The sequence below is a fragment of the Anolis sagrei genome, chromosome 6 (genome assembly GCF_037176765.1).
Source record: "Anolis sagrei isolate rAnoSag1 chromosome 6, rAnoSag1.mat, whole genome shotgun sequence".
Taxonomy (NCBI): Eukaryota; Metazoa; Chordata; class Lepidosauria; order Squamata; family Dactyloidae; genus Anolis; species Anolis sagrei.
Genome location: NC_090026.1, coordinates 75,294,069 through 75,309,231, shown reverse-complemented (window position 1 = coordinate 75,309,231; position 15,163 = coordinate 75,294,069). Strand labels below are relative to the sequence as shown.

General features: G+C 40.0%; 1 protein-coding gene across 1 annotated transcript in view; it reads right to left on the bottom strand.

Annotated features, from left to right (window-relative positions):
• Window positions 1–2,062: 2,062 nt before the first annotated feature.
• The window catches only part of SUSD5 (sushi domain containing 5), a 38,043-nt gene continuing 24,942 nt past the window's right edge, over window positions 2,063–15,163 (bottom strand). Inside the window, exons 4-5 of the mRNA XM_060781746.2 lie at window positions 12,960–13,148; window positions 2,063–4,100 (exon numbers count right to left, since the gene is read on the bottom strand). Of these exons, the coding sequence (XP_060637729.2) occupies window positions 3,061–4,100; window positions 12,960–13,148 (1,229 nt within the window). The 3' untranslated portion in view covers window positions 2,063–3,060. The remainder of the gene's footprint in view (window positions 4,101–12,959; window positions 13,149–15,163) is intronic.

Sequence of the window (15,163 nt, the reverse complement as noted above, 5' to 3'; positions counted from 1 at the left end):
TATATTCCCTTTATAGCCTTTTCCCTGTTTGGAGTCCTTTTACACAGCCCAAATGTATACTTTCTAGTGTTTAAATATAAATCTGTTTGTTAGATTAGGATATATTTATGTTTAAATGTTAATTTGCTCACGTTCTTCCACAATGTGACTCTACTACAACATTTACTTACCTGTACTTTTTGAGTAAACCTTTGTCAACATCATCAAATGGTTAATGTTGCATTCATATCTGTTAACTTTTCACTCTTAACAAAACAATGAAATTATTATTTATATTTAAAATGTACATGTTTTGACAGTATTTAATTTACCCTTAATTGTAGACACTTTTTTGTATTCCTATGAGAGGAATGTACATACTGATGATCATGACATTCAGCAGTGCCTTAAGGATCGCAGTACAGTTATTCACAAATGGTGAAAGATTTGCTGCCAAAAACAAAGTGCCAATGGAAAACCGAAAGCTGAAACACAGCTATATCATTGCAACAAGATTTATAAAGTGAAACCAGATATGTTGTGAAATATGTAGTGATCAAGAGCAACCCAAAATATTTTACTGCCCTGAGAAATTGCAGAAAAATGACCCTTCCTTCCTACAACATTCATTAAAGACAGCAGAGTTAGTCTGACACATGGGACAGAAAACCCCACTTTTTCTCTCCAATCTTGTGAGTAAAAAAAATAAATATAATAACATACTAGTCAGCTAGGGATTTGTTGTTCTTTCATTGCACCCTGAACCTGGATAGATTTCCAAGTAAATAGTACAAGAGTTCTTTGGTCAGAAAGTTTTGAAGTTGGGTTCTAAATATACTCTTGAACAGTGGTTCCCAACCTTTTTTTGACCAGGGACCACTCTCCATCATTAGTACTAAAAGGGTTACAAATCAGTTTTTGATCAACTTTAGATTCAGTTTGTTTATGTGGGGTGCTGATTCAGAAAATTGCATTGGATAGATCACAACAGCTCTAGTTTCTGATACAGAACATATGCCATCCATTAGTCTGCTCGCCCACAGAAAACCACAGAAAATAATCTAGAACTGATGTCATCTATCCAATGCAATTTTCTGAATCAGCACCTCAAAAGACCACAGGAAAGGGCCTAAAAATGAAGACACCATGGCACCCCTGCTTCCAGGCACTACATGAAACAGCTCCGCTTGGGGGAGGAAGGAGAAGGGTTGCACCTTTCGTGGGTAGTCAGCGTCCCCCCTCCCGACATCCCTGTTGCCTCAGCATTATAAAAGGGTTTCGCGAGACCAGTTGCTCTCGTTGCAACAGCCTCACCATTACGGTAAAGCCGCAGACCATATTTTGGTTCTTGGAGACCACTGGTGGTCCATGGACCACAGGTTGGGAACCACTGCTCTTGAAGAAGACCTAAATGCACCAGGCTTTCCTAGTAATAAACAACCATATTTACAGTATCTTTAGATATTTTTCTTATTTCTTTTGTGAATGCCATTGGATGCTCCTCAGAATTTACTTCATTAGACTATAACCAAAATTCTGCAAGAACTTTTTGCCAGTTAATAGTCAATTATATGTAACCTAACACTACAATTTTATACCCACTTCTTTAAATTCCCTGGAATGTAGTTATGTAGCGCTCATGAAAGTTACCTTTGGAACTACAACTCTCAGAATCCTCTGGCCAGCAGAATGTACGCTGTATGGCCAGCAGAATGTACGCTCTGGCCAGCAGAATGTACGCTCTGTACGCTGAATACATGAAGGTTGTGAGTAAACCAAATATGTTACTTTTAACGAAGTCTACTTTATTTTTGCCTCTTGAGAGTATGCTATAGAAAAAAGATGTTTTATGGGAGAGTAGATGTTTTTCGGCACTGAAAATAACGTTTCTGAAGAACTATATTTGTGCATTGGCATAATCTCTGTTCCTAACAGATCAGGTTACCTACCAGTCTAACAACTGAAAAACAAATTGTCTTGCATAAGTACATGTGGTTATATACCACTGAAGAAAAGACTTTATTCAAACGAGTTTTTTGGCTCTTCTCTGGAAAATCATACTTTTATAAAGAGTTAGGATTTTCAAATGGTTGTGAGTGTCATTTTTCTCTAAAAGGTTATGGAGATTCTGGTCTTCCAAAACGTTATGATCTGTAAAAGGTCATGACTTTCCAAATCAACTTTTCTAGATATTAAATTCCATTACAAAAGTTGGATCCACATGTAGACATATGTAGAGTAGACCTATTGGACTTAAGTTAGTTATGATGAATACTCTTGGTTTCAGTGATTTCTGAGTACAACTGGATCCCAAACCAATTAGAAAATTGTATCAGAAAATAGACTTGATAAATAACCATCAGGAATATATTCAATAGAATTCCAAAGGACTGGGAGGGACGTTGGAAATGGTTGGTTTATTTTTTTTAAAATAATGAAACTTAATGGTATACCATCTGTTCAAGGCCATTCATAGAAGATCCTCTCTAGGTACATGCTCTCATACAAATATAAAAAAAACTTTTTTAAAAGTTTGAAGGCCAAATTTCTCATAGAGCTCATGATGAACACCTCCCATAATAGTATCCATTAAAGGGTGGGGCATCTCCAGTACAAAGTCACTGAAGGGGCAGTAAGCATGGTAGCATGCAGTTTGGAAGTTCTGTTAAACACAACTAACTAATGTCTCTACAACTTGATCCTGGTTCAAAAAGGACAAAAGAAACTTCAGCAAAATTATTTGCATCTTGGATCGATATGGTTTCCCACGCTTTACAGGCTGCATCCATGATACCCACGATACACATAGTTCTCTAGCCATGATGTCTATAATTGAAAACCTGTTTCAGAAAGCTATCCCATCTTGATGTCTTCAAGCAAGTGGGTGTTTAAAAAGTCTACTATTCCGCTAGGTAATTAATACTGATATCAAATCTTTGTGATTTCAGACAGCTATAAATCCTGCTGATCCGCGAACAGCTATTTACTTCTTGGTTTCTGAGAACATGTGCATTACAGTATCCCTTTTTCATTCAGCATCTCTTTCCCCTCTTCTTTTACATTTGAATATAGTTCTCTAGATTAGACTTTCTGCATTTCAATCTGTTGCGGCTGGTGCCCAGCATGATCTTTCCCATTCAGTTTATAGACAGAGGTCTTCTGTTGCCGTTTCTTGAAGCACCAGACGGCCAGGATTGTAGCAAGAAAAAGCAAACACACAACAGTCACACCAATAGCTACTATGGGGCCTTTATTTGGGGTGGAACAATCAGCCCCAGCACATGGTTCAAAAGTGGTCACGGACTTTCCATCTCGTCCATAGGTAAGAGCTTCTCTTGCAATAGTGGTAAACGTGTTTTGAGAAGACACAGTAGTAATTGTTTGTATTGGGAAGGTCACAGTTTCATATTTCTCTTCTGGTAATGGTACGTGTTGAGTGACATGGAGCATTGCTGAAGTGTCCACCATCTCCAGGTTCAAGGTAGTGACTGTACTTATGGGTGCGAGCTCCTGAGTGACTAATCCTGTGGCATAAAGGAGGACATCCTCAGAACTTACAATTCCAGTCTCTGGGCCACTTGTTGGCAGTAGCGTTACTAATATTCTTTCAATCCCATCACTATATGTCAATGGCAAGGCTGGCTCAGTCGGTACCAAATCCTTGCCCACGTTGCTGCCCCCTGTTCTCCTCATTCCATCATAACTCCTTTGATCAGTGGCAAAGTCATCCTCTCTCCCCATAGACCCATCCATTTTATCCCCTTCGTCATCTTCCTCTTCTTCTATGGCTTCTTGAGTAACAGGGTAGCCATCTAGCCAGGACTCATCTACATTGGATTCTATCCGTTTTGCTGCTTTTGTATCATTATTCACAATAACAGGTCCAGCAGGGAAGTCTTCACTTTCATATATCATCTTGGTGTCCTGCTCATTCAACATAAATGTGATACCAATGTGGTTGTCACCATCAGCAACGTAAGTCCTGGTAATACCATCCATGGCTTTTTCTGGCTCCTGTTCCTTTTCTTCTGTCTCTTTAACATTATGCTCATGATCTTCCGTTGGCATAGATCGGTCATCAGGGAAATTATCTTCATAATCAATATGCCCCTCAGTTTCATCTGAAAAGGAGAAATATAATAATAATAATAATAATAATAATAATAATAATATAATTTCATTTTTAATTTATAATTTTATTTATAATTTTCTTTCTGGAACCAGAACAATACAAAAGTCTCCGTGGCTGTTGCACTCTTTCTAGAAAGTCAAGCATCTTTTGCCAGCTCACTGCCTCTACCTAAACCATCCACCACACACACATAATAAGAGACAGGTATTTATTTAGGTAGCATATTTAACCTTTTCATTGCCAATTGATCTCAGAACCTACTGTCCAATTAGTCACTTTCACGCTTTATACAGTTATAGCACTAGGATTCTACTTTAACTGCCATCATTCCACCCCATGGAGTTTGGGGATTTATACTTTAGGGAGCAACATGGTGTAAAAGTTTGAACACTGGACTACATTTGAAAACCAGGGTTCAAATCCCCACCTGGCCATGTAAATCCACTGGCTGATCTGGGGTAGGTCACATACTCTCAGTCTCAGACAAAAGCAAAAAATTGAGGATGCCTGCCATAGATGCAAGCGAAAGTTCAAAAGAAAATGCTTCTGGAGCATGGCCATACAGCTCAAAAAACTAACTGGGATGGGCGGAGTTTGGTGGGGAAGAAGACAGTCAGGAGTTTGAAGGGGGAAGGAAGAGTTTAGGAACTGTTTGTGGTTTACAATATACCTCTTTGAGGATAATAGTTAATAGGCCTCTATAGGAATTAGAGTGCTGTGGGAGGAAGGGAGAGTCAAAAGGTTTTGAAGATCCTGTTTGGATTGCTGTGTGTAGGACTTAGTTTTAAGAAACTCAAGATACAAGTACCATCCTCTGTAAGAAATAAAGCCTGACAAGTTATTTCAAACCATTACGTATATTGACTGTTCAAAATAAACAGCATTTTCCTGTTTCATTTTCACGGAAGTCTTCGTGTGGCTTTTTAAACATTCCAGTGAAGGAGGTGTCCTATTAAAATAATAAATTGGTGGCAGCAATAGAACCCTTTAATATATAATAGGAGGCAGCAAAGGCAAAATATAAAAAACAGTGGTAGCCTCTCACTGTCTGGTGTTGTGTGGGTGAGGGTGTGTGTGCTCTGATTCCCTCATGGCCTTGCCTTGGGCCAGACCTTGTACTTTGTCCTCCATCTTGTGTGTGCAATTGGAGTTTGTTTGCGTGTGTGTGTGTTAGGAGTGAGTTGAGAAATTGCAAGTCATTTCTGGTGTGAGAGAATTGGCCGTCTGCAAGGAGGTTGCCCAGGTGATGCCAGGATGTTTTGAAGTTTTACCGTCCTTGTGGGAGGCTCCTCTCATGTCCCCACATGGGGAGCCAGAGCTGACAGAGGGAGCTCATCCGCGCTCTCCCCAGATTCGAACCTGCGACCTGTCAGTCTTCAGTCCTGCTGGCACAAGTGTTTAACCCACTGCACCACTGGGGGCTCCGTTGCAATTGGGTGGCAGTTAGTGATAGTGGGTAAGTCAGAACTGCTTTTGTATAAGCTGGTTGTTGAAATAGATATGAGGATATTTTTGATACATGGTCCCAAAATTGGGTAAATCTCAGCTAACAAAACCATGAAATTGGAGAGGGCATTTTTTGGCATTCAGGAAGGTGGAGGAAAATGCACCTCAAAACACATTCTGGGATCCGTTTCCATGCACTTTAGAAATGGAGTCCCACTGGAAGTGCTGTTGCGTCATGTAATGGCTTCCGTAGGACTCCATTTCAGAAGTGTAAGAAAACAGATCCCAAAATGCATGGGATGAGAACCTAAGTCTTGCATACCATGTAACTTTACCTATAGCCTATAGGATACCCTGTGGGTTTTCCTAGGTCCTACCATATTACCAGGTTTGTACAACAAAATGGCTCTCAAGTAACAATGTTGGTATTTAATTCCTTGGGATTGGTCTGCATGGAACAAAGGGCCTACGTACATCTTGGTCCCAACTTTCCTCCCCTCACTGCTGTCTTTTGGGGACACTAATGTAACACACTAAAGGTGGAGGAACGAGAGACCAAATTGCCAATATCCGTTGGATAATGGAGAAAGGCAGGGAGTTTCAGAAAAACATCTATTTCTGTTTTATTTACTATTCAAAAGCCTTTGACTGTGTGGATCATAATAAATTGTGGCAAGTTCTTGGTGGTATGGGCATACCAAATCACCTTGTATCTCTCTTGAGGAATCTGTATAAGGACCAAGTCGCAACAGTAAGAACTGACCATGGAACAACAGACTGGTTCAAGATTGGGAAAGGCATACGGCAGGGTTGTATACTCTCCCCCAACCTATTCAACTTGTATGCAGAGCACATCATGCAATGTGCGGGGTTGAGGGAATACAAGGCTGGGGTGAAAATTGCTGGAAGAAACATTAACAACCTTAGATATGCAGATGACACCATTTTGATGGCCGAAAGCAAGGAGTTGCTGAGGAGCCTTCTAATCAAGGTGAAAGAAGAAAGCACAAAAGCTGGGTTGCAGTTAAATGTAAAAAAACCGATTATGGCAACAAGAATGATTGGCAACTGGAAAAAGAGGGAGAAAAAATGGAGGCAGTGACAGATTTTGTATTTCTAGGAGCAAAGATTACTGCAGACGCAGACTGTAGCCAGGAAATCAGGAGACGCTTACTTCTTGGGAGGAGAGCAATGACCTATCTTGATAAAATAGTGAGTAGAGACATCACACTGGCAACAAAGATCCGCATAGTCAAAGCAATGGTATTCCCTGTAGTAACCTACGGATGTGAGAGCTGGACCATAAGGAAGACTGAGCGAAGGAAGATAGATGCTTTTGAACTGTGGTGCTAGAGGAAAGTTCTGAGAGTGCCTTGGACAGCAAGAGGATCCAACCAGTCCATACTTTGAGAAATAAAGCCTGACTGCTCTTGGAGGGAAGAATAGTAGAGGCCAAGATGAAGTACTTTGGCCACATCATGAGAAAAAAGGAAAACTTAGAGAAGACAATGATGCTGGGGAAAATGAAAGGAAAAAGGAAGAGGGGCCGACCAAGGGCAAGATGGATGGTATTCTTGAAGTGACTTGATTGACCTTGAAGGAGCTGGGAGTGGTGATGACCAACAGGGAGCTCTGGCGTGGACAGGTCCATGAAGTCACGAAGTGTCAGAAACGACTGAACGAATGAACAACAAAAAATGTAACACACATGGAAATGCCAGAGTGCCATACCAGAGTACAATGACATGAGCTGGAAAAGGGTCATGGTGGGCATCCAGGCTTCGAAGTCCTTCACGCTTATAAAAAAACTAAAACTAAAACTAAACTTCCTGCTTCTTCCCCACAGCCTGAGATTTGTCTCCCCACTTGGAGAAGCAAGGTGATTCCCTGAGATTGTCACCAGCACCCTGGGACCTGGCAACTATACATGAAAGTCAACAATTTCAGCTAGGGCACATTTTCATTTCTTTCCAAACGTTGAGAGACTTGTTCTGTTTTACTTGTCGTGCTCATTTCATGGCTACCCTATTTTTTTCCCCTCCGAAGAAGACAGAAAGTCCTGCCAGAAATAACTTTTTCAATGTCTGATACTTTTATGTCTGATGTTTTTTCACATTTGACATGTTGACAAGGAAATACTGAAATACTCTCTCAATCCTGGACTTTAGTTATTGAACAGCATTGTGCACAGAAAAATGGGAAGCGAAAAGGAAAGGTACTGTTACGAGAGAAAAAATATTATTATGTCTGAAAGTCTAGTTACTGTGCCATTTCAGTGAGGTTATTTTTACTTTTCTTAGAAATAAATGTTGGTATCAGGATGTGGCTTTATAAGGTCAGTTCTTAGCTAGCATGTGTTGATTTGGTTATACCGAGGCCAAAAACTACACTGATTTAAGAACTCAGCCTACTATTTTTGAAGCCACAAACTTCCAGAGCAAAAGACAGGATACTGGACCCAAAACGGCTTTCATAACTGCATAAATCTAATTGAAATGACAATTAGGCCACCTTCTAAGTTTGGAGGAATGTTTAACTCTTTGAAAACAGCACCTGCCTTGGAGGGCTCAGGTGGATGTCATAGGCTGCATCTACACTGCCATATAATTGAGCTCCAGAAACAGATTACCTGAATTGAACTGGATTATATGGTAGACTCATATAATCCAGTTCAATGCAGTTAATCTGCATTCTCACACTGGATTATACAGCAGTGTAGATCCACCCTTAGTCTGAAAACAGCAGATATAAGTAATAATAATAAATAATAAAATTTATTTATATACCGTCCTATATCCCCGAAGGAACTCAGGGCAGTTTCCAACATGTAAGGAAAGCATTCAATTGCCAGAAAGAAAACCATGCAGACAAATTACATCAAGACAAGCACATTAGACAATATAAAACAACCTAATTTAACTTAGCAAAAAAAAAACCCCCACCATAAAACAAAAGAAAATCCTGCTAAAACACACTAAAAATATTTTTAAAGCAACTGCATTGTAAACATAATTCACCCATAATCTCTGGTATGAGTATACTTTTTTAAAAGGTGAAACATTTGAGATTGAGCACTTTCATACAACAAAGTTGCAATGCTATGTTTCCACTTTAACTGCTATGGCTTCATTGTAGAGACTCTTGGGATTTATAATTCGGTAAGGCACTAGAGCTGTCTGGCTAGCTAAGAAAGCTCAATATCCTCTCTGTAAACAAATCCTGGGATTCTATAAAATGCAGCATGACATAGAATCATAGAACTGTAGAGTTGAAGGAGATCTCATGGGCCATCCAGTCCAACCCCCCTGCCAAGAAGTAGGAAAATTGCATGCAAAGCACCCCCAACAGATGGCCATCCAGCCTCTGTTTAAAAGCCTCCAAAGAAGGAGCCTCCACCACTGCTGAACAACTATCAGGAAGTTCTTCCTAATGTTCAGGTGGAATCTCCTTTTCCTGTAGTTTGACGCTATTGTTCCGCATCCTAGTCTCCATCTGAAGTAGAATCTTAATAATATACAGTGGGTCCTTGGTATCTGCTGAGGTTTGGTTGCAGGATCCCCATCAATACCAACATCGATAGATGCTCAAGTTCCATTGTATACAGTCCCATAGTAAAATGGTGTCCCTTACATAAAATTGTAAAATCAAGGTTTTTGGGAGGAGAGTATTTCAAACAGTGGATGACAGAATCAGTGTCAGCCTTTTTCTATTCCATGTGGTCTAAATTAGAATTTATATGAGGGTTTTGGGAATAGATGGAAGGTATGGTAGATTTTTGTATGTATGTGCTTTCAAAATGCCTGACACTTATGGTGATCCCATAGTGTTTTCTTAGACAAGAAATATTAAGAAGTAGTTTTTCAAGTTCCTTCCTATGAAATATAACCTACAGCAACTGTTATTCATTGGTGGTCTTCCATCAAAGTTCGAACCAGGACTGATCCTGCCTAGCTTTCATGATCAGATAGGAATTGGCGCCTTTAGTACAGTGGTTCTCAGCCTGTGGTCTGTGGACCACCAGTGGTTCCCAAGAACTAAAATATGGTCCATGGCCTCACCGTTACTACACCGTTGCAACGGGAATGACTGGTGTTGTGAAACCTTCTTATAGCCTATACGTTCCATTTTACAGATTTACTCTTTTGTAAAAATTTGAATTATTTGGGAAAACGGTTTAAATGTTTATGTACAAAAACACATTAGATTTAATTCAAATTGTGCTTTCTGGACAATACTTCACCTCACTTTCTGTCCCATTGGCCATTTGGCTTCTTGTGGAAACAAGGATTGGTGATAAAGTTTCAATGGAGACACCCCCCCCCCCCCCCCCGTTGCCCCATGATAGCTCTTCCAGGAATGAATTTGTTTCTCTCCCTGTTGTCTTACCCCCATTCTTTACTATGAGTCATTTCTAAGTTGGATGTTTGAAACTTGGGGACCAGATTTAATTTGAATTATGCTTTCTGGACAAAGCCCTGCCCTGCCACTTTAAATCTATCCAAATAAACTTTTAGAAAACCATTATAACTAAAGGAATTAGTTAATTCACTAACTTTTAGATCATATAACAGCTACACGAGATTAGCGATTTTCGAGGAAATAATCTTGTACATTACATTACACTCCATGGGATCTATACTAGTTTGTACTCTCAGATGTAGGTTTCAAACTTGTAACCCAAATCCTAACTTTACTGAATTACTGTAAATGTTAGTTTGCTATCTGAATTCATGTAGATATTTACACAAGGATGATATGGTAGATTCAAGGTGGTGTATCAACATATTTATTTGACCATCCATGTTTTATTTTATGTAGTTTATGAAGTCTATTTTTTACCCTTTTCTCAGGCCTCTTCTGCTATATTTTTAAATTTCTTTTTTTCTTGGAGCAGTCTGTTTTCTGCTACCTAACATAGAAATGTTCAGGGTAACCTCTTGTCATCATTTATCAAGGGAATGGCTCCAAGAACCTGTATTCGTGCTTCAAAGCTTGTGACGCATGAGACTTTTGGCTTGAACCACTGCTTTCTGGAAACAATCTATTGCCCAAAGAGCTGGAGAGACTGTACAGTAATGTTGGAGACCAATAGCTAAAATAACAGATAACTTGTCTAAACTATAGTCATCGACTTCATTCCACAGAGTATGTCTGTGCCAATAACACTATGTAACATGATTTTTGTTCCTGGGTTATAAATACCATTTCCTAATTGGTTCTGTCATCTTGCAGCACATTTTGCTATAGTTTTTCAATGGATATCTCATCGAATCCCAACCAATTCAACATAGTTTGTGGCAGTCACAAAAATGAAGTTTCTGGAGGATAACAACTACTCTCAAAGTAAGTACAGCATAACAGGAAATAATACTTTCAAACCAGGAACAGAAAAAATTTCAAATTTTATTAAATAATGTAATTATTGCCTGCTAGTGACGTTAAAGCAGTGAACAATTTGTGTAGTTCTTCTTTTATTCAAGATCTGTACCTTAACCCGTTGGTTTATTTGGCTCTCAGCTGATGCTATATTTAGTCACAGGGCCAGTCCTACCATTAGATGGAGTGAGGCGGTCATCTCAGGTGGCAGGTGCCAGCTAGCAGTTTTAGGGTCCATGTGCACCACATACCCAGTCTGTACCATTTAAACTACCATCATTATGTTATTCACCTATTTGGGCCAATGGGGATGCTTCCGGGGCCCCCCTCCCCCTCACATTTAGGGCTATTGGGATGAAACTAGCTATAATTGTAGCACACATTCACCACTGTAAGGTTCCCAAGTTTCAGGACGTTTCACTCTTCCACTGATTTTTTAGGAAATTTTAGGAATTTTATGAACAACATTTTTAAAAACTGCAAGAGCAATCCCCATGAATTTCTCTACAATGACACAATAGTACCAAGGCTTCACTCCCCCCCCCCCAAGTTTTGGAAACATTCACACATACACTAATTTCAAAAGTTTTGTTCTCTCTCTCTCTCTCCTAACTCCACAAAACACACACACTAGGGAGCGGTGGGAAAGACACTTTGCAGATCCTGAGCTTAAACTCTGGCATAGTTCTTCTCCTGTATGGCATATCAATAAAGCCCCTATGGCTGGCTTAGGGGCTGCCTGGTTCAAGCATATAGCAGTGGTTCCCAGTCTTTGGGCCACAAGGTGTTTTGGTCTTCAACTCCCAGAAATCCCAACCACCTTACCAGCTGTTAGGAACTGTGGGAGCTGAAGTCCAAAACATCTGGAAGCCCAAAGATTGGGGACCACTGGCGGATAGGGTCAGGGAGACGGACTGCAGTAGTGCGGCCCACCCCGTCCACATTGCGTAAGGGAGGCAAACCAAAGAATGGGAAAATTCAGCTCCTAGCTAGTCGGTCATTGCTTGCTACTCTAGATTTCCTGCTGTCTTCCAGCTCACTCTCAACGGCACAAGGAGCATCTTCTCACTTCCCCTGTCCCTCAGCCCTGATAGTTTGAGGAGAGCATGTGACATAACAAGTTTGCCTGCGCCACCCAATAAAATTTGCTTGCGCTGAAGAAAAAGTCGACTCACTCACTTACGAAAGTAAAGAACTCCTTATGAAATCTACGTATTTATAATTTATTTATTTACTGCATTTGTATACCACCTTTCTCAGCGAGAGGCGACTCAAGGCGGATCACAGTCGGCAGCGATTCAATGCCATAACAATTATATAAACACAGTTAAAACAACTATAAAAACAATTAAAACATTTAAAATGTGGTAGACAGCTGTTTTAATTCATCTGAGGGGGGGGGGGGGCACATGGTGCCGGCTTTGTAATGCGGGTTGTAAGTACAGATGTACTGAATCCGCACCCGGATTTTTGCACAGCTCTACTGAATATGAATATGAGTGCATACGTGAACCTGTCTGTACTGTATAATGTTTTCTTTCGCTTATTGTCCTACCCTACCAATAGGCTGAAAAACCGAATTACAGCACCAATTATCATGGTGCCATTCCACATGAAGCTGCCTAACCCTTGAAGAAGACTGCATGTGTATCTTCCGCTGTATAAATAGTGTTCCCAAAATTATTTTTAAGATATATTTGTCTTGGTTGATGTCCTTGAAGTAGTTGTCACTTTGGGTTGTTGTAGGTTTTTTCGGGCTATATGGCCATGTTCTAGAAGCATTCTCTCCTGATGTTTCACCTGCATCTATGGCAAGCATCTTCAGCGGTAGTGAGGTCTGTCACTTTTCCATTCATGTTCAGCTTGACACCCTGGTTTTCCGCAATGGCTACATAGCAGGACAAAGCAGCTGACTGAATGGGTACATTTAGTGCCATGGCAGTTTTAAAGAACTAACCTAACTTACCGCACTAGAAGGAAAATAGTAGTATTCCCAGGAAAAAAAAAGATATATTCATTGGCTCACCTTTGACACAAGCCTGTACTTGACCAAACCATTCCCCGCATGTGTGACAGAGCAGAGTAAAAGCCATGTCCTTGTTACTCATGACATATCCCTGGGCACAGACATAGTGCAGTTCATCTCCCATTTCAAACCCAGTATATCCATGCAGAATGGTATGAGGGAAAGATGGAGGATCCCCACATGGTTTGCCTAGATGGAAAAGAAAGGAGAAGCAAATAAATATTTTTTAAAACGGACTAGATAGTATTTTGTACTTCTAATAGAGTAGTATTTTACTATATCAGATCTGCAGACATTACACTGTAAGAACTGGATTGCAGCTAGGATCTTAGGAAGTAATCCTATGAGAATATCTTCCTGCAAGCTCTGCATTTTTGTTTGGATTCCATATCGATAGCCAGAAATAACTGAGGGAATATAATATAACACTTCTATTTTGTTTTTCAATTCTAAAACCACTATTCTTCTCTGGATCCAACTGTGGAGTCCAGATCATGAATGCTTTCATAATTGGTTTGTCTAGTTCCAATCTATTATGAGAGTGGTCTACTGGGTTTTATTTGTATTGAGAGCATTACACATGAAACCTGAATGTTGTAAAGACGGTAGTATTTGTGCTTGTTTGAGTACACATGTGCAAGCATGTATGCACGTGCACACATTAATCCAGCCCATGAATTCCATCTAAAGTTATTCTAGATATTTGATAGGAAATGCATGCAGTGGTATCCAGGCATGTCTTAAGGGTTCTATCACTTTTGTATAGCTTGATAGATTATCAAGAAAGAGCAATACAATGATTAAATACCACAAAGGATTTGCATTTGGGAAATTTACTTTTTTGAACTACAGCACCCAGAAACCACAATCAGCAAGGCTTGCTAGCTGTTAGCTGCGAGTTTCTGGAAGCTGTAGTGCCAAAAACGTGTGTTTACCAAGCTCCAGTTTGGGAATTGAGCTTAGGCCTAAATCCTGAGTTGATGTTTGATATATGGGATTCACATCTACATTCAATTGCTAGTCCTGACTTATGTAAACCCACCAAATGAGCTGCTAAATGTAAATCACCACTTATGTGAATCCAATGAATTTAACACATCTACTTTAGTTTAAACTGGCAATTGGATTTAGAATCCTGTCTCCCAACGTTCTTGGCATTTCTGAGTCTTCCCATCCCTGGTTCTACATGTGAAGCAGGAATTTATGTGAATCCAGCACAAATACACACAGAACCCACATGGCAATTAATGTGGGAGAGCAAGAAAGAATTATGTGGCATCAGTGGAAGCATTTTAAATAAAGTTTAATTGTCACATGTGAACAATAACCAGGGGAGGATTACACCACACAGGGAGGGGACATCTAAGTCTTCTCTCCATCTCTGAAAACATGATATAGATATATATTAAATTCACAATAGCAAGTAATATAAATGCCCTACAATGTGTTACGAGCAGTTCAAAATAACATCAGCAGCAAATATTACTACTACTACTACTACTACTACTTATTATTATTGTTATTATTAGAATGTTATTACCCACCTCCATTGCAATCTGCATTCTACATATTATGTTAATGTTCTTTAGGTTTTTATTCTACCTTTCTTCTTCTGAGCAAAGGTTCTACCACCAATCTACACACATAATATGCTCATAATAACTCTGTGGTGTAGGCTTGGTCTTAGCAATGCCTGGCATAAGATCACCTATTGTACTGAATTGCGGTTCAAGGATGCAATTCCAGGTTTTTTTTCTGCTGAGATGCAATATGCTAGCTCGGTGTTCCTTGAATATCAGCTGGTCATTACACTAGTCTCTACACCAGTGGTTCTCAACCTGTGGGTCCCCAGATGTTTTGGTCTTCAACTCCCAGAAATCCTAACAGCTAGTAAACTGGCTGGGATTTCTGGGAGTTGTAGACCAAAACACCTGGGGACTCACAGGTTGAGAACCGCTGCTCTACAGCATTGCTGTTGTGTGCCTTCAAATCGTTTCCATTATGGTGAGCAAATGGCAAAGGTTTCTCAGGGCTTTCTTGGCAAACTTTATTCAGGGTGGGATTGCCTTGGCCTTCCTCTGAGGTTGATAGATCAGTATGTTTCTGTTGGGAATCAGCCTGTGTTTGTGTTCCAGGATGATCATGATGTTCCTGATGTAGGCAATGATGTGAGCAATGATGTGGACAATGCTGTGAGAAATGAT